General features: G+C 37.2%; 1 protein-coding gene across 2 annotated transcripts; it reads left to right on the top strand.

Annotated features, from left to right (window-relative positions):
* Nucleotides 1–293: 293 nt before the first annotated feature.
* PTAR1 (protein prenyltransferase alpha subunit repeat containing 1) lies at nt 294–23,244 on the top strand. 2 transcript variants are annotated; one of them, XM_088523376.1, is made up of 7 exons: nt 294–385; nt 6,802–6,971; nt 9,585–9,651; nt 14,145–14,249; nt 15,392–15,605; nt 21,160–21,476; nt 22,873–23,244. In XM_088523376.1, the coding sequence occupies exons 1-7, from the start codon at nt 300–302 to the stop codon at nt 23,219–23,221; spliced, it is 1,308 nt and encodes a 435-aa protein (XP_088379502.1). In that variant the 5' UTR covers nt 294–299; the 3' UTR covers nt 23,222–23,244. The 2 variants fall into 2 exon arrangements, with proteins under 2 accessions (XP_088379502.1, XP_088379501.1); XM_088523375.1 differs by lacking the exon at nt 14,145–14,249 and having other exon boundaries at nt 300–385.
* The last annotated feature ends 649 nt before the right edge of the window (nt 23,245–23,893 follow it).

Here is a 23,893-nt window from a genome sequence, read left to right as displayed (position 1 = left end):
CGAGGCCCCGCCCCTACACAGCCTGGCCCCGCCCCCAAAGCCCGCGGGCCCCCCCCCGGCGAGGCCCCGCCCCCAAAGGCGTGGAACCGCCCCCAAAGGCGTGGAACCGCCCCCGCCGTCGCGCCGCGCGCCTGGCTCCGGCGGGAGGGGGGCGCTGACCCGGAAGCGCTCCGGACCGCCCCGCTCGTCCCGCCTCGCTCGGCGGCGGCGGCGGCGCGGCGCTCCGGTCGGCCTGGCTCGGCTCGGCCCAGCCCGGCTCAGCTCAGCTCATCTTAGCTCAGCTCGGCTCAGCTCAGAAGATGGCCGAGTCCCCCGAGGAGGTGGCGGTGCTGGTGCAGCGCGTGGTGAAGGACATCCGCAACGCCTTCAAGCGCAACCCGCACATGTGAGTGCTGCTCTTTGCGGCCGTTGGCGCCTCAGCGGTCGCGGCGGGAGGAAGGGGGAGTCTCGGTCTCACTGCCCTCCTGCGCACGGCCCCGCGGCCGTTAGCGCCGCCGCCCTGCCCTTCCCCCCGCCGCGCGGCTGTTAAGGCGCCAACGGCCGTTAACGGCAGCCTCCTAGGCGCGCGTCGGAGAGGGCTACGCTTAAGCGAACGCTGCTCTTGATTTCGGGGGCCTTCCTTGACCGACGATTTGTTGAGAGCTAACGTGCTCGGTGCCTTGGGTAAAGCAAGCGCTTGTCCCGGGGTTTTACGTAACTCTTGGACGCTGGTGTGACTGGCCGTCCTGTTGTGCTGAGTGAATTACACTTAAAAGAGCTGAGAACGTGTGATCCCCACGCTATGAAAATGAGGGATATGAATAAAACAGAAGGGTACTTGCTGTTCTGCATCCTGGAAACTCCCATTGTCTTTAAAATTTGGAAGCACTAAGTATCTTTATAAAGTATCTTTCTAAAATGAACTTTACTCGAGTTTGAGATCTACCAGTGTTGAATTCATAATGCTGCTCAGAAGGGGCTGATACCGCATGTGGGTGAATCCTGAGACAGCCACCTGAGACACAGAGATGCTTCTTCACATACAGATAGTGCACTTTCTTGAGTAGTACTATTAAATTTGTTATATCTCTGCGATGTCTTGTAATGAAGATGCAGGTGCTCTGCACTGTGGGTTGTTTTGAAGGAGTCGAGATTCCTGTGCAAATAGGAACCACCGTTACTGTCCTTTGGGAATCAGGTTTATCTGATCATCTAGGAGTCAGAAGGTCTGTGTTTTATTTTCAGTTCTGTTACCACTCAGAGTCCTTGTTTTCAGTACCTCCCCTATTTCTGTTTCTGATGTTACCATCATTTGTTGTTTCAAGGCATAAACTTTTTGGGGAAGCACCTTTCTAACTGTGTATGTAGATTTCCCATGGGTTTTGGCAAATGTTATCTCAGGTAACAGATAATAATTTTGTAATAATGTTCGTGCAGCTGGGTCCAAAAAGCTGCAGTCTCTGAGGAAGTAGTCTATAATCTGTTCCATAAAATCGTGTGCTAAGCAGTTATTTAGGGAATTTTCGCTGGTACTTTTTAATTTGACCATTAGTATTAAGGAGAGAACTGGTATGAATATCCTCAAGTTCTTCTAAATGTGTCTAGCAACCTGGTTTGGGGGTCAGGTTTTAAAATACAGCTTGTGGATGCTGTGAAGAAAGAACTTTAATTTGCCATGAGGTTTCATTTTTATGTTGTGAGGTATAGAGCTCTGTAAATAGCCAGGATTTTTGATTGAACATCCCAATTCTTTTCAGTTCCTACTCAATTGCAAACACTTTGCTAGTAGCAGATTTTGAGTTTGTGTTTTTGAGGAATATTTTGCAATATACTGAACATATTGCAGTGTACTTTTATCTTCTTTGTTGCAGCTATGAAAGAAGTCACAGTTCTGTGCTGTGAGACTGATTCACTGTGTCATGCTTAGCATGAAGAAACATGTACTATTGTTAGTTTGTCCCTTTATTAAAAAAAAATAGGGGAATTCTGTCTGCTAGATCTGTAAACTGGAAGTTTGAACTGGAACTGTACATGTCTGGCCTATATGCAGGCCTTCGATGACGATACCACTTGGGCTCTAGGTTGGAGTCCTGCTGGCCAGACTCCCTAGCTGTCATATTACCTTCCTGTTGTTGGCAAAGGCATTTATAATCAGTGGTGGTTCCTGGCAGATGTTACCCTCTTGAGTGGCTGGTTTGTGTCATAAGTCCAAGTTTGGCCATACTGAAAATGAGTGGGCTGCCGGGTGTGTGATGCTCCTAATCAATTCTCATAGTTTTGTCGCATGCTTTCATTTCCATTAAAGCGTTGTTGTCGTTCATTCCTTATTTGTTTTCCCTCTTTACATGTGAGAGAATGGACTTTTTCTTCTGGCAAGGTGTTAGTTTTCTAGGAGTTAAAATGTGTGTAGTGATGGTTTCATCAACACTAAAAAGCAAGTAAAAAGTAGTTTTAGGCTACATGGAATAATGAGTTGTTTCTCCTTTTTTTTGCCTTCAGATAAGTTGATCTTTTTGAGACAAGTTTACTTTTAATTAAGCACACAATACAAAACTCATTTTGTCTTTTCTCACTGATAGCTCCTTCTTCTTCAGAAGTCTAAGATTGTCAGCATGCAAGTTTACAATTTTGTAAGCTTGTAATTTTTTTTGCAAGGTGTTTTTTCCAGTTCCACAAGGACAGGCCTTGATTTACATGAGAAAACTAAATGGGTTGCCAACAGTGAGCAGATCTTCTGTTTTCAAGAGCAGAACCGCCTTTAGGGAATGGTGCTCCGATTCCAGAAAATACAGAATGCCATTACTATCTCAGAAAACTGAGAATATTTTCAATTTTCAAAGGAAAATAAAAAAGTGTTCTTCCTTGTTGGGTTCTCGGTTTTGTTTCTAAGCTTTTCTTCTGCATATGAAGTCAAACAAATACAGACTGTTTGTCATAAGAGCATATGATTTTAATATATTTAATTGGAAAGATGATCTGTTAGATCATGCATAGCATTCGAGTTCAAAACCGAACGACACCATTTCTAGTTTGCCAAAAATTACTCATGTCAACTTGGCTCAGTTTGCCTTTTTTTGTCTTAATTCACCTCTTAATGTGGTAAAAATACTATACTTCTTTTGGTAAGATTTGAAATTCTATTGTGATTACAAATGTCTCTTCTGGGGATTCTGATAGCAAAATGCTGTAACTGCTTTCTCAAGTTCTTACTTTAGCTGAATATGAAATTGTTCTTGCCAATTTACTTTTTTGAGACTGCTAAGTAGCTTTGTAGTGCATTGTTGCTTCAAAACACACCCATTCCAAGTAAAAATAATTTGCTTATAATAATTAAGAATGGGGCTTGCTAGCACAGAGCTTTTTTACTACAGTTTGAGAATTACAGGATGGTCATTTTGGCAGTGATGATAATCTCTTAGAGACTGAAGAATTAATAGCTAGATAAATAAATAGTGGCAAAAAGTACTTTGGATTTCAGTATTATCTCACTTCCAATTTTGGAAGAGATTTTGGTTCTCCTACAAAGATAATTACTAATCATAACTTGCAGATTCATTTATTTTATGATGCATGCTAAAATACTAGGAGAAGAGTTTCAGAATTTGGATTTTGGCCTCCTCTTCCTCTCAAATGTTGAAAATTCATTAAGTGTGTGGTTTTGTCATGAGACTTATTTTAATTTAAAAATAGAAACTTCTCAAATATCCGTGCTTTGGATTGTCTTCCAGTATTAGATGTAGCTAGGTTAGATGTAGCTACCTACATCTAAGTCATCTTTATCAATACAGTAATATTTGAAGTATATCAATTGATTATACTTCATTCAAATTTTAACCATCCCCTGATCATTAGTTAAAATCCTATTGCTTGTTCTTTGAGGGATAGCTGGGTGTTTTGATGGTCTTCTGGAAAAAACAGAGTCTCTTAATGTTGAGCACACAAAAGTTGAAAACCAATCCATCATGATAATCACTACAAAATTCTCCTTCTAATTCTGTGATATGCTTATTTTGAAAGAAGGAACTTTTTATGTCAGCAAAAGTTCAAAGTGGGCTGGCCAGTGCGGCTTGGGCTGGGCTGCTGAATGACTGTGCCATCAGCCTGGGGCATTTGAATATTATGCAGCAGCAGCTTACCAGCGTTAACTTGCCATGGTTAGGGCTATAAGTATGAAAAAGGTCTGGATTGTGCAGCTCCAGGGTTAGACCTTCATGTTCTTGAACATCTTTCCCAGCCTCGGCGCAGGTTGAAAAGGCTCTGTGACTCCTGTAGTCTTCAGGACAAGCTGGTACTTCTGACTTAAAAATCTTACTCCTAGCTTTGGCTGACTCCAGGTTGTTTTTTAGGAACATAAACTAAAGTTATCATCTAAAGATCATCTAATTATCTTCAGATAATTACTGTAGATTATGGAATATGATTGTTAATTATTTTAGGAAAATAGTGTAAAATGACTAATACCATCCTAAAACTCAAGAGGCAGTATCAGAAAACCAGGAAGAGAAATTAAACCTTATTTTCACAGTAGATGATGCCTCAACTGGTGGGAAATACGAGAGAGCAACTGTCAATAGTCATTTCCTTCAGTATTTTGTGAGCAGTTTGCATGTGACACTTGACCTTCATTTAGTCACCTTCCATACTGTAATAGGTTTGAGTGTGGTCGTACGCCTACCTTCTGCCACATGACCAGGGACTCTGTGCACACAGTTAAACGTATTTCAGTCGCACAGTTTTACGAATGCACATGTCAGTCCTGCTGCAGATACATTTTTGATACTTGATGGGGGAAAAGCTGCAGGTGCTCCCAAGTCATTTTCAGCTTAGGCCGCTACTAAGTTGAAAAAATGACCTACCCACTCTTTGCAGCTCTTGAAGGCCCAAGCCTCTTCAGGAACAGCCAGCTGGGAATAGGTGGTGGTTTGGATGTATTGTTTTGGTAAGCCATAAATTAGGCTCCCCACCTAAAATATCCCAGGAAGAACAGATTTATCTTAAATCTCAAATTAATTCTGTTCTTCTCAAAACTGAATGCAATAATACCAAAGTATTCTAAACAGCATGCTGCTGAATGTCAAGTCCCAGTATAAATCTTCGGATAGGAAGATCAGATTATCTTTGGATAATGTTTGTATAAACTGAATAGTTATCAGACAATGCAGAAAATGGTTTATCTCCATGAATTTCCTTGTCCAGCAGTCTGCATTCTCCGTCTGTTTGGATTCACTGAACAAATTGAGGTGTTTTAGACTGATTTGTCAGCTCTGTACAAAGCCCATCTATTTGGCACTATGGCATATATAAAGTAGTCTTGTGAAATCTAGCTCCATTGAGCTGGGCTTCTTGCATATGAAAAGTACATTGTATTTGGATTTTGTTTGTTTTTCTCCCTCTTCTCACTGTTTATTTCTAGGGAGTCTGTGGCTGGTATGTTTTCATGATCATTTGCAGAGTTAATTAGTGCTGTTGTGGGTTACATCTCCATTAGAACGGAGAATCTGTATGTCCCTGTGTGCAAGTGCAGACACATTTTGTCCAAGGACCAGGTTTAATATTCATAAATTAATATGGAGCCAACAGTGAGTGAATACAAACCTCGGGATATAAGGTGTCATCTTGGGGAAAAAAAAAATCTGAAATGTCATTTAATCTGATTAGTCTTCTGAGAAGCCTGAATTATTTTGGGTGGAGTTGCCAAAGTGAGGATCTTGCTTTGATACTGTTTGCTTACAATTGGTGGAGTAGCTACGCATGTGCTTTCTTCTTTCAGAGCTCGGATGACAAGAGATGGGTAAGGTATTTTGGTATGCATTTGGAGAAAGGGCTGAGTGGTTGTGTGTACCTTATGTGAAGTTACTCTTGCTTTTTGTGTCTTAAATTTTATGCAGCAGTCTGCCAGAATGAACTAGTTTTCTGAACAGGCAGATATATTTAACCAAACATGTAGTGTTACTTTAATTAGCTTAGTAATGAGGACATAGAATTTAATCAGTGTATTTAGATTATCCAGTAAAAATATAAAATGAAATTCATATTATATGGCTGAAACTTGGAACATATTTCTAGACGTTGTATAAAGAAAATATAAGAAATAGAAAAATACTAAGTTCTTTATATGTATTTTTCTTCTGAGATCAGGTAATCTTCCTCAGCAATAGAATTTTTGCCGTAAGAGGTGATGATGAGATCATGCATAGTAGAAACTACTAGAAACTAATGTTGCATTTCATTCTAGTGAATGGATGCAATATATAACTGACAGTGTCTGTCTGGTTTTAAGAAGCTATAAACTCCCATGGAAACTAAAAAAACAATGCGTATCTTCTGCTTTCTTTGCTTGTATGATTTTCTGTGGCCATCATTGTTTATTATGTAGAGGCTTGATTTAAGTTTAAGTTCAGAATGTTGCTACTGTTTATTAAGTTTCTAGTCAGATTGACCTGTCTGACTCACATCCTTCGTTTTAATGCCTTGCATAAAAAGGGGAAAAACAGGAATCGAAATGTCTGCATGTGGGAATCCACACCTTGGTTTATGTGTTGTTAGCAGTATGAGAGACAGAATGTGATTTTCTTTTGCATTGTCTTTGGTCAGAACAATTTGTCACACATCCTTTGCTTCATTGAAAAAATCTTGACAGCTCCCAGTCAGTCAGGTGACTGTACCAATTAAAGTACTCTGTTTGTCTGCGGAAGCACTTGTTAGAGATCCTCACATCTCTGTATCAGTTATTCAGCTAAGAACTGACACTCTGTTATGTTGAGAATAATACTTGGTAAGTACTGCACATAAGCTGAACTATATTTCTTTGTGTTTTTGAAGAGATGAGATTGGATTAATACCCTGCCCAGAAGCCAGGTATAACCGGAGCCCTATAGTCCTGGTGGAAAACAAGCTTGGTGTGGAGAGCTGGTGTGTCAAGTTTCTTTTGCCGTATGTCCACAATAAACTTCTTCTCTACAGACAAAGAAAACAATGGCTGAACAAGGATGGTGAGTTACTCGGTTGCAAAGTGTCATGTGATTCTACAATAAAATCTTTTACTTTTTGTACTTTTTCACACTACACTGACCATTCTTAAGGTCACATTAACCTTCTGTGCAGGACATCATAGTGACCTAAACATGCTGCAGTGCTGAAAATGCAAATTCACTCTCTTTTGCCCAAGTTGGAATAGATAAAAGGAGATTTTACCCTTGAGTGGTTTAGGAAAATAATGTTTCTGTCTAAAGAAGAATTTTGTCCTACTTTCCTAAATCAGAACAGTTCTAATGTTGTGTGATTCTGGGCAACAATTCTGATATTTTCCATATTTAGGAGTCCCAGAATTCATGTGCCTAAGCAATTTGGTAATTAAAGTCCTTTTTTTTCCCCCCTTTATCTTTTTTATCTTTTTTTTAAATTCTCTTTGGTTTTGCTTTATATATTTGCTTTGATTTTGTGAAAAAAAAAGTATATGTTTTTTATTTTGAAAGTTACCTGATGTAAAATGTAGAAAAGTTCCACTTCATTTACCTTTATCATATCTGCAATTGAGAGATATTAAAAAGATGGAATAAATACTAGTATTTTGAGAAGACAAAATAGAAAACGTACACAAAACAACCACAACTCACAATGTAGTATATTTCTCTTATACTGCTTCTTTAAATACTGCCCCTCAGGCTTTTATTTGTGTAAAATTGAAATAGTAACCATCAATACTTTTAATAGATGCCCAATTTAAATATGTAGGTAATCTTTGAACTTTCTTTTGGGCAATTTATGTGTTTCAGTAGGCACTTAAGCTGTTTATTAGGTGTTTAGGTACTTTGCTAGTTCAGGGATGGGTAAGTTGAAGAATTTTCGTTATATGTTTAGGTAGTGTATCAGTAGTTGCAAGCATTTAATCACATTAGAAACATTCATGTCATTGCAACAGGTTGATTTTCAAGGAGGAATGTTTTATTATGGGGGTGGAGAAAAAGTCCATAACCACACACCGTGAAATACAAAGTTGAGGTACTTCTTTGAAGTATTTTTCAAGTATCACTGTAAGAGTCAAGTGTAAAATTTGCCCTGCACCCTTAAGATTTTTTCACTACAGTAATGTGATAACATAACCTGTTCTTCAATGTGCGAACATCATGGGAAACACAAATTACTTTGTTGGATATGCATGACAGCAAGTCATTCTGCAAGTATATTAAGTGGAAAGGTGTTCAACTTTTTGGTCCATTTTTTAATTATTGCCTAACACTTATTTTGCTGAAAAACATCTCAACTGAGATAGCTGATGTCACTTTTCACTAATATATTTTTCATTAATGTGTTCCATTATTGCTTTATACAGCATTTTTTTTACTTTGTGTTTTACAATCATGTGAACTGAGCAACAAGAGATTGAGAGATATTCTCCTCGAGGAATGACTGTCTTTACGGGAAATCGGGTGGAATTTAGTGTGGTTTATTTAGTATCTTAAATGTGAAATTAGTGAGAGGGAATCTGACCAAACATTTTTGGCAGTAAATGCATGTTCCGTTTTGAAGAATTATTTGTCTCATTCTTACTTAATCATAAAATTATCACATATATTAAAAAAGTGATTGCAGGAGCAGATCAACTGAGCTGATCTTTTGTCTCCTAAGGGCAGAGGTTAAGTAAATATACTGGACATACTGAAGGCTGTCAGTGTGTTTTATGTTGAGAGGCCTCATGCACTCTGCTTTTTACAGTCAAACTGCTTGATGGATGCAGTGTAATGCAAAGGGAATAGGAAAGAATTGACAATGATATTACTCCCCCATTGTCAGTTATCACATATGTCAGTCTTGTTTTTTAAGACACTCCTAAAACTTGTATATGGCTACAGTTTGTGCCATATTTAAAAGGACATAAAGTAGTACAGATACTTCTGTTTGTTCTTTATATAGTGAATTAGTCATAATATCTCAATATGAGGCAAATCAGTTAAGAGTAAATTGAAAGTATTGTCTGCTATGTAGCAATAAGGCAGTACATCATCCCGATCCATGGATTTCATTTGCCTAGATGTAGTTTTATACTGTGTATAAGATGTAGTTTTATACTGTGTATATATATACTTTTCATAACTGTATAGTGTAGAGAAGCCATCTGCAGCTCAGGGTTGTACTAAAATAGCATGATTTTTTATGTCACTGTCATTTCCAAGCTTTTGAATTTTGCTCAGATAATTCTGTGTTTATGATTATACTGCAGATCTGCCATTTGAATCACTTAAATTCTCAAAAGTCTTGCAATCCTGTCCCACTTCAAGAAAATGCTGTATTTTTGATTATAGCATTACAGGTAAAGGTTATCAACTTCCATTTCCAAACCTCTTGGATATGACTTCTGCTAGCACAATATAAATTTATTTTTTAAGACAAGAAGAAGGATGCTAAATTGGCCACATGCCCCTCTTAAATTAAACTAGCCTTTTTTATGGAAAAGGATTTAGTAGTATTTTTACAGTGACCTCCAGAGCCAGTGGAGAAGAGACTTTCAGGAAGGGCAAGATCTGGGAATGCAGTGAGAACATCTTGGTTATATGTGAATCACTATTAATTGTTGTGCTGTGTTTTTGTTCTGTTTAATCCCTTAGAACTGATAGATATCACCTGCACGCTGCTGCTACTGAACCCAGATTTCACCACTGCTTGGAATGTAAGGTATGTTGCACTCAGCCACCTTAAGTGTCAGTCAGCCATCAGCTTTAAGTGGTATTGGATGTCACAGCAGCAGCTATGGATGACGCAGCTTTTCAGCTAGGAAATACTAAAAGAGTTTTTAAAAAATCTATTATTTATCTCTGTCAGGTAACTCAAAATAGGTTTTGTTTGTGTTTTTCCCCCCTTGAGTGTAGGCTAAAGACAGTATCATCGCAGGTAAAAGCACAGTTTGGTCTGTGTTTTTTGGATAAATTGCATAGAAGTGCCATTGTTCTGTCAGTTAAGGAAGGCAATTTATAATTGTATGTATATTTAGCTGTACATACTCTTTGCCTTAAATCATGTAGCATCCAACTGATGTCCTCTGTGCTCTCTCACTGTTCTCATTTAGCACTCTTTGAATGTTCTACCTAAGTCCTTTTGACATAACTGTTCTATTTACTACTCTTATCCAAACAGCTCATGAAAGCTGAATAACACTCAGTTAGTACTCTGTCATGTAGATACACTGTGAAAGAGGAGGGGAAAGATAAATGCTTTAGTCTACACATTTTGCACTACCTTACTCTCCTTTTTCTCCTATGGGGTTTGGTTTAGCTTAACTGTTTCTAATGCTGCAGTACCTTGCTGTTCAGGAGTCTTTATGAAAGAGGAGAGGAATTTGCTTTCCTATTCTTACCCTTGCCAAGAAGCAACAGTTCTTTACAGCCTTGTAGTCCCACTCACCGCATCTTCTTTAGCGTGCACAGGTAGAGAAATATTTGCTTTATCCTAAATAGGTAAACTTAGGGACAGTCTTAAAAGAATAGTTTTAAAGGGGTTGGAGAGTAGACAGGAGATTATATCTTGACAGAAGATTATATCTTAGTGTCTGGGAGGATTCTCAATGTTAAAAATAGACTTTTTGCAGTTAAAATGCTCCTTTGCAGTAGGAAAAATGAACATAATGACCTAGAAAGGTGTTATCTCTGGGAAGCCAATAGCCCTAGGTAATGCAAATTCATTTCTTCTTTCATGGCTGGTGTAGTTTCCGAGTATTCTCTAGTGACCTTATTTTTCAGTTGTCTCGGGTCTAAGAAAAGGAGTGTGAAGCTGACAAAAAGAACTTACTATCGTGAAAAAGTGTATATATATATATACATATATATATGATATACTGCCGTGTAGATATAAAGTGATAAAAATGAAAGCAGCATCATGTCTAAATACTAGAACTACTGTAACAATGATATCTTGTTGCTACTGAAAAATGAATTCAGATTTTCATTTTATTACTTTTTAAAATGTAAATGCATGGCCTATATGTCCATCCTTATTAGAGAGTGCTTTTTTCTACTTGACAGCTGAGAGAGCTTGCTAGGACATTCACTAGATGAATAGTGTAAAGTTGCACATGGAATAAATGTATTTAGGGTTATAAATGAGGATTGTTTTCTATTCTCTGATCATGTTTCACTCTTTGAGTGTGTTTGAATTACCTGTGTAGTGTTCAGAGAGAGCCTCATGTTGTACCAACCATTCATCAGCAGTTGTGCAATATAACTTTTAGTCTACCCTGATTATGACTAGGGTAACTGAATCTAAACGTACACTAAATCTTAACTTGCACTGGTTTATGCTGTAGCTGGGAGGTGGCTTTTTTGAAAGTGAGGCATCGTTAAGTGGTATGACCTCAGCTGAAACACCTGATGCTCTCAAGTTCTGATGAAATACCTACTAAATGCTACTTATCACCAGATTACAGATCAAACTACTAAACATGTCTGGAATTTAGTGTCTTAGACTAGAATATAGACTATGTTCCACACAGATGTGCAAACAATGACCTTACATAGAGTTAGAATCAGATTGGAGCTTAATTGTGTGCAATTTGCACTCAGCCTGCAGTAGAATGATAGTTTTATTTTTGCTTAGCAGGTCTTTCTTGCATCAGATCTGTCTCATATTTTTCACACAGAAATTCCTCTTTTTTTTATCTCGAGGGGTGTGTCATGTACTCTAGGAACCCTAAAAAAAAAAAAAGAACAGTGCAATAATTATTTACCAAAATTCTATAACAGCAACCTTTCCTGTGTAGCAACCGTGTCTGTAGAGCATGGTATTGTTTCATTTTAGGCTGAGATAAATGCTGCTTCCTATGTTGAATTCTCTGCTAAGATATTTACGTCTGAGAGCTTCACAGGTAGCAACAGAACCAGCAGCATTGAATTTGAAGAGACAGAAAAATGGTTGTTTGAAACAACAAGAGAACTGAACAAGAAGTAATTGTTAGCGTGCTTGCCAAAGCATGCTAAGAAAGATAAGATGTGTAAATATTTTTTGGTACTCAGAGGGAACTTAGCAGCCCCTTGGAAAAAAAGAAATAGAAAATACTGCTTAGTCAACAAAATAACCTGTTTATACCGAATGGAAAAGAAAAGGAAAAAGCATTTGCGACCATTTATCACTTTGTCAGTTACCTTCTGGTTTTGGAAGTTGAAAATCTTCCCAGTTAAAATGACCAAAATGCTTCTGTAAGTGATTGCAAAGGAATTGTTACAGAAATGCGTGCAGAGAACTAATATATGTATATATTTTTGATGATGTACTTGCTGAAATATACAATTAGTCAAAATTCTGAAGGCTGAATCATTATCTGTTATTCAAGTGGCAAATGTAAACTGGAAATTATATACCCCAAGTTAGATACTCAGTTAAAAGAGTCTCAAAGTTTATTTGGGGTTATATCATACTTCAGTTATGCCTGTGCCTGATACTTCTTACTTGTGAATGGGAGGATTGCATGTTTAAAGACGTTAAGGTATAAAAAGCCTTTTTTGCTGTGGCAGTGAAACCAAATGTTTTCTATAAAATTCCTAAATTTGCTCTCAGTTTTGGAAAGTTGGAGAGTAAGTATGTGTGAACAATGCTTCAGTATAGGAAGAACAATATTGCTACTGAGAGTTTACATTTTGAGAGGTAGCTAGACTGGTAATTTCAATCAGTGTTAAATATGTACTTTTTTTTTTTTTTTTTTTTTGAGTGGCCACTTTTTTTTTTCCTCTGTTCTTTGGCCATTTTATTAATTTCTAAATTTCTAAATTATTAATTAACCACAATGATTATTAACTAACATTTTTTAGCAAATTGTCACCTTTTACATTGCAGTAATGGGCCAGTTCTCCTTCCTCCTGCAATACTTCCATTCCCTGAATCTTTCTCTAGGTTGTTTTGCAAAGGCAAAGGACTGAAACAGTGTAGTGCCTGAATTGTCTGGCCGGTCTCCCATTCTTGACTGATACCTCTTGTGCGTCTAATAAAAATATTGGTCTGCTGCTTCAGATAAAAACAAATGTTCCTGTAACTACGTTTTCTGAGCTCTTTGAGCATTTTTCTGCTGGCTTTGCTAGAGATCAGGTGCAAAACATATTCAGGGTTTTGTTCAGCCATTCATTCAGAAGCAACAGATGTGTCAAGGCTACTGCCCTCCTTGTGTTCTCTGGGATCTTGCAGTCAATAAAGGCATTGTATACATTGTAACCATTTTTTTTCTTGCATGCAAATAATGCATTGTTTAATCTTATCACTGCCACCATTAGCGCCTGGGTCAGTGGGTAGGTAGTAGTTCAATTAAAGCAATGCAAAACCAAATCTAACAGAGTACGTCAGTTTCCCATGAAAACGAATGAATCCTGCAGAGCCATCCAAGAACAAATAATGCCAGTAAATATTCTCTTCAGAAGACTATTTCAATTTACTTGTGCAATTTAGTCCATAACTTTCAAACCATGTTGTATGTTCTATGTCAGCTGCTGGAGGTTCTGGGAATTCAGTGTTCCGTGTCTACATATGTAAATTTGCAATTTACTGAACCAACTCTCATCTTCATTTCACAGTAGCTAGTTACTAGATATGGACACTAATGTCTGTGGAGTGCACAAAGACAGGAAAGTGTTTAAAATACGTTTGAGAAGGGCAGTAAGAGTTTTAAATTACCCTAGCAAGTCAAAGAGGATGTAGCACGGGGAGCCTCATGAGGGGGGAAATAAGAAGGTGGGCTTTTTACTTTGATAACTTAGACGAGCACTTGATGGTGAATTTTAAGTTTTGTTAGGGCAAGTTCTTTATTTTCTTTTTCTTAAAGCCAGAAGTTACGTTTTACATTTAAGTACATTTGCTTGTCTGGTAAGATCTAAAACTTTCTACACAATTTCACATATTTTCTCCTTCTTTTAAATTTGGAGATCCTGAACCATGCATGAAAAATATACTTAAAGATTGCGTGTGTGGAGATTAAGATGCAGGCTTTTTTATTTCAATTTGTTTTTGTTGGGCCTGGTTAAATAGGGTGTGCCCGATATAGTGAAGTGGAATGGGTTAATATCTTGAGGGCTTTTTAAAGTCTTGCAATTTGATAGTGATGATGTATTTTGCTGCAAAACAAATCCCATTGTAACTGTTTTTGTTTTGGGGTTATATATTTTATTCATATAAATTTATTTTATCTTTTGTAGGAAAGAATTAATACTGTCTGGCACTTTAAATCCACTTAAGGATTTGCATCTTGGAAAACTGGCATTAACCAAGTTTCCAAAGAGCCCAGAAACATGGATTCATAGGTTTGTTTTTGTTGGCTTGTATTGTCTCCCCAAATTTAAACTCTTTTCACAGTTTTTCTTCTGTTAGGAAAGCGATAGATGAAGGACATGTAGAAATATAGCAGATTATTTGATCCAGGCATAAAATTGAGTGCTTTGGCTTCTGAGGACACTTTTCTGTATTTTGTATTAAACTAAAATCCTATGCACCATTTTTTGTCGTATATTTTTAAAATGGCTTTGGAGGGGGGATTACATTTCCTTGTGGCTTATCATTTCTTGCAGCATCTAAAACTTTCACGTTAAGAGTTCTGATTGAATAAATATTTATTATTACTTGAATCAGTGTTTTTTTTTTCCTAATTTAATTTCATATTGCTTATTTACAAACATTCCAGAAAGATGAAAAACTGCTAATTTTCGTAACTGAAGTTAGACTCTATTCTGGTCCATTACGTGATGAATTTTTTCTTGTTTAACTTATGCAGTGTTATTAAGTCATCATTGTTACTGAGCACTGAAATGACAAAGCACTTTTTTTTGAGGAGATAGCCTGGTGCATTTGAGTAATAATGGAGTTTTCAGTTGTGATGGAGTGTGTATAAAACACCTGTAGCACAATGAGTGAAGTATAGATATGTTGTTCATGTAATATGTAATTAACATTCCTGGTTTATGTGTATTTTTATATATATTTCAACATGCTCATTTGCACTTTTGTATGTTTACATTTTGTGTGCTCCGTGTCAGAAAGGCAGAAAGTTTATACCCCCCATGAAAGGATTCAAATATTTTTATTGAACCATTTTTTCGACTCATCTTTAAACTTTGTTTTAATGTTACAGAAGTTTCTAAAAGAGATACTTCTCAAATCTCATCCAACGAACTATAGCAGTGTTCTTTCTAAATATGCTCTTTCCTTTGAGTAAATAGCTGTGACAACTTACAGTGAGTGAAAAAACAGAAATACAGCTGAGCTTTAGATTATTGTGGAATGTGATAGCAAAGCTTTCAGTATGGGAATAGTTCAGCTCAAGCCTCTAGTTAGAACTTAGCTCAAATAAAGGAAGTCTCAGTAAAGCTTACTTGATCAATATAAATGAAAAAATATACTTTTTTTTTAATTCTGCTCACATCATTAATGCTGTATACCATTTAACCAGACGATGGGTGCTGCAACAACTAATTCAGGAAAACTCCTTGCCCACTCTTGTGACTAAAGGAAATTTGGAAGCAGCACCTGTGGAAAGAGTTCACCAACTAGTGCAGGAAGAAATGGATGTCTGCTCTGAAGCTGCTGGGAGATATCCAAGCAACTACAATGCCTGGTCACATCGCATCTGGGTTTTGCAGCACTTGGGAAAGCTGACTGTCAAGGTAAAACATAGTAATGAGTAAAGTTTTAAGTTCTGGCTTTAAACAACAACAAAAAAAAAGGTTTGTCAACAGATCTGTGACGTGAAGGGAGAGTATTGTTTTCAGTATTGTTAGAACAGGCAAATGGGCGAATTAATGCAGCAGTTGGGTTTGGGTGCTCTTAGATTTTTCTTGCCAAAGTATATAGCCATTGGTATTTAGTCCTAATGAAATAATATAATAGACTGTGAGGGCTGAAACAAAAAAGTGACAGAGAACATGAAATTTCTAGTGCGGAAATTGAAGTTCCTAATAGAATAAAAGTTATGTGACTGTTGCTATATGTAAGTGATTTCTTGTTATGCTGTCTTTATTCTGCCTTTTTATGGTGTCAGAATGTTCAATGTTAGGAACAAAACTGTTCAAATTTTAAAGCAAGTGTAATTGTGCCTGTATCTGCTTTCTTCAGGTCCAAGAACATCTTCTGGCAGACCTTTTACTGAGTGCTGTTTCAGCACCAGTGAGGATGTCTTGTGCACTCTGAAAAAATTCAAGTTACATCAGACACCAATTTTAAGTAGAAGTAATTGTCGTGACATGATCTAAAATTACAGAAGCAGTTTTATGACATTGTGGTTTCTAAGCTGGTAGGAGAATTCACTGTTTATATTGGGCTGAGACCATCACTCTCACTTTTAGCAGAAGTCATTGTTTTTTGTCATCATACAAATACATAGTGGAAGGGGGTAATTAATTGGCATTTGTTGAGTCTGTAGAGCCATTATTTTTACGTGTTACGGGCCAGCTAGGGACTGATGTTTTTTGTGGATTGTTAAATGACAAGCATTAGAAATTGTGTTCTGAGTTCAGCAGTAAATGGGAAGTATGATACAGACTAGGACAGCTAGCCCAGAATCAGGTCTGATTGACAAAGTAAGTTTGTATAAAAAGGAAAATTATGGAAAATTCAGAAGAATTACAGGATGAGAGTAGATTGGAGGTTAGAAGTCTGTTAAAAGCTAATGTTTTTTTATTTATCTGAGTAGATCACATGTTAATCTTTGCTAGCTCTATTAAAAAGGAAGAAAGGAGGAAGCAGAAAAAAGCACTATTAATTAACTTTTTTTTTTCCTTTACTTGACAGTAGTTTGAAGGTGATGATAACATCTTGCGTGCTTTTTGTATCTGCTTTTCCTTAACGATTTAAATAGAAAGTTTTCAAATTGATAGAAATAGCTCTGTTAGGCTCATAATTTGCCTGGTGCTTTTATTCATTGTCAGTTATGGATGCTTTATATAATGATTGGGCCATAACATGGCTGTAAAGGAAGTGTGTTAAATTCATTAGATCACTACCAAGCCCGGCTGCCTTGGCAGCAGTTCCCCTACTGGTCTGCCTTTTATCCTTGTTACTAAGGAAGTGATTATTCTGTCTGTTTTAATCCAACTGGCTTTCATGCCTTTTAGCAGTATTTTACTAGTGTTACTACTCGTGGAATAATGTGTTGAACCTATTGGGCAGCTCCTCCATGTCAATTCCACATTGTTCTACTGCAGTGGTGATGCATCTCCTCAAATGACCTTGCATGGGTACTAGGAATGCAGGAAGCCTAGGAAACAGCATGGAACATAGTGTGATCATTTTGTTCTTATTTCTAAAACACAGTATCTTTCTAGGGAACTTCAAAAATATTAGTGAGTATTTGCATGATTTTGATATGGTGGAGGAACAAAAAATGAATTCAGAGGGAAAACATAACAGATTTTCAAAAAAAAAATTCCTCTTGCTTAATATTTTATTTGTCTAGGCAGTCAGTTGTGTGTATAAATATCTAAAAAAAAAAACTGTAAGTGTTATTTAGGTGAAAAACTGGACTTGTGATAAAAAGGCAGTCGATAAAACAATGATTCTTCAGTCATTTAATTCTTAAAACTCTGCCTCAAATTAGAGCCCCTTGTATTATTTAAGTCCGCGTTAACATACAAACTTTGTTTATAGATTGATTTTTCTTTTTTTCATTAAGCATTTTTATTTTGTGTGTATAAAATACATGCCCCTTTCTCCCACTGAAAGCATAATGGGCATGTGTAATTATGGAAACTTCTCCAACCATTAATTAATAACCAATTAATAAACCAGTAGGTTTATTAATTATAAAGCTCTCAGATTGATTTAGGTTGTTTTGAGTTTGTTTTTGAGTTTATTTCTGAAGACTGCTTGAGGTTTTTAGTTTTTGTTGTTGTTTTGGTTTTGGAATCCTCCTGGTTCCTGAACTAAAACAGTTTTGAATTAAGCTAAGAGTTTGAAACTGGGTGGAACTTTTCTTCCAGGAAAAATATGTGAAATAAAGGAGGGGAAAGTTAGGCACTTCGTAAGGTTTTCTTAAAAAAAAAAAAACAAAACTGATATTTTGTCACTTTTACGCAAGATAATAAAACATATTCAATCATGTTTAAATATAAATAACTTGATTTTCCTGTAGTATTTGAATGATATTATCTGGTTTGCATAGATTTGGAATAATAGTAGTATTCAATTTGAATTTATCAAGAATAGATGATTCCAAATCATTTGAATTCTATTCTATTATTGGAGTACATGCATCATAAAGGATAAAAGGATAAAACACTTCAGTTAAGTGTTTATGTCGTCTTACATGATGCTGCCCTTAGCTAATGAGGAGTAATTTGGATGTGGAGAACCTACTCTTAATGTGGGTGAAGAGTTAATTGGAATAATGTAAGATACTTTTTGTCTTACAGCATACTGGTGTGCTCTGAGTAGCTCATAAAGTGCTTTTCCCCTAGTTTGAAATAGACAATAAAATGTAAGTAGTAAGTTTTTTTCTGTAATCATTCCACTATGGATTTTTTTTTTGAATGACTAGACCGCCAAAGCTTCCTGTTTTTTGAGTGAGAGGAGACTGGTGTATTTATCTTGTTATTCGTATAAAGATTTTTCCCCAACTGGGCTCCCTTTTCATCTCTCAGTTGTCCCAGACTGAAAAGGAAGTTCTGGGCTTCTGTTTGTGGTGGTTACCACATATAAAAAAAAAGAGGAGAGGAAGGAAGAGTATAAGAGGAAACTAAAATCCAGGTTCAAGGCAGAGAGTAACACTGAATGCACTTTGTGGCAAGATACCAATTCCGTTATACTCTGTTTACCACCTAAGATGAAAGAGGGTTCTTGGGAGAAGTGTCAGTAATGGAGAGGAAGATGTTTTCATGTCATTTCCGCTTTGGTTCATGGAAAAATAACAAAGGACTAGCTCTGTGTAGTGTTGAAATGGAGATCTCTGTTGACTTGAGAGAAAAAAAAAGGGGGGGGGATTTAATTAAAGACAGCTGTTCGTGTTAGCCCTTAGTTTTTTTTTTTTTTTTTTTTTTTTTTAACCTCAGAGCATCTTTCATTGTTACCAAACCTCCTAGAGGAGAGGCTTTGTTTTATTAATAAATCTCAAAGGATTTGAAGATTTTTTTTGTCTTGCCTTTTCTAAAAGAGGTATCAAAGTTCAGATAAGGGATGCTGCTGGGAATTTATCCTTTATCCTGTTTTATACATTGCTCAGTAGCTTAAAACATGTCAGTTGGATAATTGCGAGATCTGAGTAGCACATTATGTGCTTATCATCTCTTCCCAGTGAGTAAAGGCTTGTTTCTGGGTTTTTGGGGGGTTTTTTTGCCTTTTTTTTTTTTTTTAACTTACATGCCACTAGAGCCTTGTGTTGTTTTAGTAGAATCTTAAAATAGAAGTGTTCAGTAACTTAAGATAGTAACTCTAGATGTGTTGAGAAGAAAGAAACTAGTCACATCGTTTAAAGTGCAGGACAGAAAATTGAGTTTTTGCTTGCTTTAGAGACCATGCATGATGGCATGATGGATTATTTGATAATGCACATCAGTTTGCTTATCTGTAAAAAGAAGATTGTACTGCTCTGTCTTGTTTAAACAAAGAAAGCCTGCCTGCTGTCTTTCTGAGGCATATTTATGCTGTTTCTATTTGCTCCAATACCTTTTAGAATAGGTATGATTTCATTTCCCGGAGACTGTCTGTTGTGCTCAGGAGAAGGAGAAAAAAAAAGTACTTCTAGCTATAATTCTACCTGTAAAACATTATCTGTATCTGTCAAACTTACGAAGTGAAGGATGCAGCCTAGAAAAAGCTATGAAAAGGGAGACTGTGCCAGTAGGGTTATGTCCAGAGTTCATAAAAGTAAATGAAAAGGGTACAGTTTTAAATTCATCAGAGAGTTTAAAACAGAGGAGGAACAATATGAAAAAAAAAATGAGTCCTTTAAATAGTACATCCATTAGCTATAGTAAGAGAAAATAAAGCAAAATATACCCTGTCCAGTACCAGATTTGTATGTCTTCTTAGAAATAAGTGCTACTTAGGCTACTGAAGGTTTAAAAAAAGAACAAAAATTATTTGGTGCCAAATATATTTTAATGCATCTGCAGCAACAGTGTATGAATTTATCACAGTTCATTCAAAAGTCTTTCTGAGTTTACCCATTAGCTATTTTGAATCAAGCAACTTAATTATGGACGTACAGTCCTGTATTCTACATGTCCTAGGACTTAAAACTCAGTGACTACTTTAAATTCTTTTTCACAGAATCACAGAATGGTTGAGGTTGGAAGGGACCTCTAGAAATCACCTAGTCCAACCCCCTGCTCCAGCAGGGACACCCAGAGCACGTGGCACAGGTTGGCATCCAGGTGGTTTGAAGATCTCCAGAGCAGGAGACTCCACAACCTCTCTGGGCAGCCTGTTCCAGGGCTCTGTCACCCTCACAGGAAAGAAGTTCTTCCTCACATGGAGGTGGAACTTCCTGTGGTTCAACTTGTACACATTAGCGCTTGACCTTAGTGGTGTCATAGGCCACCACAGAAAAGAGTTTGGCCCCATCCTCCCTACATTTCTCCCCTCAGGTACTTACGTATTGTTCAGATCCCCTCTCAGTCTCCTCATCTCCAGGCTAAACAGGCCCAGCTTGCTTAGTCTTTCCTCATATGATAGATGCTCCAGTCCCTTAATCATCTTTGTTGCTCTATGCTGGAATCTTTTTGGAAAATATAAAGTATAAACTCCTGTAAATCTCTCTTTTTATTTAATAGCTCCTGCTCTCTGACATGCGTCACCTGGCAAGATTCCATGTAACTTCTCTCAAAATAATCTTTATTCATAGCCACTTTGAGACTTTAAACCAGTGCCTATTTATTCTTTTTCTTTCTTTCTTTTTTTCTTTTCTTTCTCTCTCTCTCTCTCTCTCTCTCTCCCCCCCCCCTTCCCTCCTCCCGCTCGCTCTCTCTCCCCCTCTCTCCTTGATCCTCTGACAAGGTTTCTGAGACTTCTGCATTTTCAGATTTGAAAAAAGTGTAAATGTTCAGGGATGCCTAGATATCTGTGGACAAGGATGATGGATCATTTAATTTTTCTGTGTCTGTTTTAGAACTGTTACCACAGTGACTAATTTCTGAGAAACTGTACTGGAGTGTACCTCAATATGGAAAAGTTTTAGTAAATTCCTACTGTTTGCTGATTGATTTCTATTAATGCTTTTTGTTTCAGGTTCTTCTTGATGAACTTTCTTCCACTAAATGTTGGGTGTCCACACATGTTTCAGACCATAGCGGGTTTCATTATCGCCAATTCTTACTGAAGTCCTTGATAGGCAGAACTGTGCCTGACAATAATATACAAGTACAAAAACAAATGGTAAATGAGCAAAACTCTGTCCTTCAAAAGGAGGAGGAAAGTGAGGTGGCAGAGGCTGCCTATGCAGAAGAACAGAGTGTTGATCTTCCCCATCATCTAAAAGAAGAGTTAGAACTCTGCACTGATTTGATTGATGCTTACCCAGGGCATGAAACTTTGTGGTGTCATAGGTAAGAGAACTTTGTCAAAAATGTTGTTCTGGTGATTGGACTGTTCTTTACTTAATGCTTTCAGAATATATATATGTGTATATATATAGTTCAGAACTTAGAACGTACTGCTTGGTAGCAGACTGAGTAGCATTTGATTTTTCTCTTGAACCTTCTCTAGAGCTATTGATGGGAAAATTTGATTGGCCTTAAGCATTTGGTGGGCATAAGCTCTGTGTTCTCTCCAGAGGGCAGTTGGTGCCAGGGACATCTTTACAGTTAATCAGCCTCCACAAGCTTGATGATGTTTAAAAGGACAAAAAATAGACAAAAAGTGGACCAAATACAAAATACCTCTGTATTGCTAGCTGGGTACCTGTGCCTGACTGGGTATGAGTAGCAGCAATGTTGACAAAGTGACCCTGAACCTTTTTTTTCCTCCAAAATCAATGAATACATAACATACTTTTATATTTGATCCTCTCTCCTAGTGCAGCGCTTTGTTACCTAGGAGGCCTGTCTGACTCTTGAAATAGTGACAAAACCTAACTAGGCATGGTGGATGTTTTGTGATATGGTAGCCCAAGCAAATATAAAAATGTTTATCACATGAATTGATTTAGTGCCATTTCCAAGTACAAAATCTGTTTCGCTTCTTAAATTCAGCACTAGTCATTTATATGATCACATTTCTACTGTGTAATAAATACTATGAGAGGGGAACAGCTATTATATACATGTGACAGTTGCTTTCCTGAGTTAAATCTGTTTCTTTGACAAATGTTGTCTAGGCTGAACAGAGAGGCTGCACGGAAGACTTCTGGTGTTTAACCATCTGTATTTTTAGATACAACTTTCAGTCAGGGATTAAACTTCATGAGATTAAAGGCACCCTTGGACAGCAGGACTCTGCACATGATCCTTGTACAGATTCAATGTTCTGGAAATAGAGAAAAGATTTTTCTGTTCAGCTTTGTAACCAATATAACAAAAACAGTAACCATGTCCCCCTCCTTTGCCTGCGCAGCTTGCCTTCACTTTGGCATAAAATAACTCCATGCATGTTGCTTCTGAGCTTGTTCTGTAGCATGTGAGCTGTGATAGTGGATTCTGTGTGGTGAAGTGAGTTTGGAAGAGAAAGCAGTAAACTTTACAGTTCTTTAAAAGGTGCTTGAAATACCTTTTGTTGTGTGGTGGTATAATTTTTACTTCTGAGTGGATATGAAGAAGTGCAAGGGCTCATTCCCTTTTCAAACTTGAAGTTAGCATATACTATCCACTTTAAATAATTTGGGGTTTACTGGATTTGTGGAGAAATCTGATGGGAGGGATTGGCATTTTAATATAAGTATGTTCAGCAACTGCAATAGGTTATTTTCAGTATATGACTTTCTTTCTTTCTTCTATTCCTCTGTAGAAGGCGTGTGTTCTACCTTCAATACCACCTAAGCAACAGAATTCCACTTCTACATGTAGTGTTGTCATCTCTGGACAGCAGTGATGAAACTTTGAATAATTCACAAGCCAGTCTTGCGACCTGTCACATGACACAGGCTATGGATGTTGATGGTTTGAATGAATCCAGCAGCAAGCAAGGCTATACCCAGGAAACAAAACGTCTGAAACGTGCCCCTGTGCAGGACTCTCTTGGCCCAGAAATGGAATACAGGTTCATTGACAAAGTTTTATCAACTTGCAGAGACGTGGAACAAGTCAGATTTGCTACTGCATACCGAAAATGGTTAGTTACTTTCTTAGGTCAGTGAAGGAAAAGTTTAAAGCCTGCAGGGTTCTGCTTTTAGTGCAATATTCTCTTTTCAGACACAAATGCATGTCTTCATTGCAAGTGGTAGCTAACTTTGTGGTTCTCACTCTTTTTCTGGTCAGTGCTAAGTTCATTTTCAGAGTAGATGTCTGTCACTTTATTAAACAACTGACATACCGTTTTATTAAGCATATGCAGTTTGCTGTTTTTAATCCATTTAAGAATCATTCTCTTTCTACTTGTGGCAGCTTCCTGTCATACTATTTTCTTATTTTTTAATTTCAGTGTAAACAATTTGGCTTAAAAAAAAAAAAAAAGGAAGAGTCTGAACCACTGTTGAAAATGATGGAGTATCTGGAAAAGTAAGGAGAGGATCTGTCAGTATCAGCTTAACATGTTTCCAATTTGTTCCTCCTTATTACCGTAGATGTTGCTAGTATCTTACAAAAGCTTATTGCATTTAGGCTTTATTCATTGAGGGCTGTTTCTTCCACATAAGTTTGATATGAACGTCTACGACGTTAAAGTTCTTTAAAGCAGATGCAGAAAAATGAACAAATTTCTTCGTCACACATGCACACATTCACAGCCAGAACTTTATTGGAAATGTATTTCTTTGAACAGACATCTTTACATTCATTTCATACTTTCTATTTATTTATTTATATTACCT

This window comes from Tinamus guttatus, unplaced genomic scaffold (genome assembly GCF_059628265.1).
Source record: "Tinamus guttatus ecotype Peru unplaced genomic scaffold, ASM5962826v1 Tinamus_guttatus_pri_ptg000185l, whole genome shotgun sequence".
NCBI classification, from domain to species: domain Eukaryota; kingdom Metazoa; phylum Chordata; class Aves; order Tinamiformes; family Tinamidae; genus Tinamus; species Tinamus guttatus.
The sequence above is the reverse complement of the archived record's forward strand: the minus strand, read 5'-3'. Positions and strand labels throughout refer to the sequence as shown.

What these genes read in the sequence shown, in the direction of transcription:
- PTAR1 (XM_088523376.1), top strand. Translation starts at nt 300, where the DNA reads ATGGCCGAGTCCCCCGAGGAGGTGGCGGTGCTGGTGCAGCGCGTGGTG. An exon ending in TTCAAGCGCAACCCGCACAT is followed by an intron (nt 386 to 6,801) that starts GTGAGTGCTGCT and finishes GTGTTTTTGAAG; the next exon opens with AGATGAGATTGGATTAATAC. An exon ending in GAAACTTTGTGGTGTCATAG is followed by an intron (nt 21,477 to 22,872) that starts GTAAGAGAACTT and finishes ATTCCTCTGTAG; the next exon opens with AAGGCGTGTGTTCTACCTTC.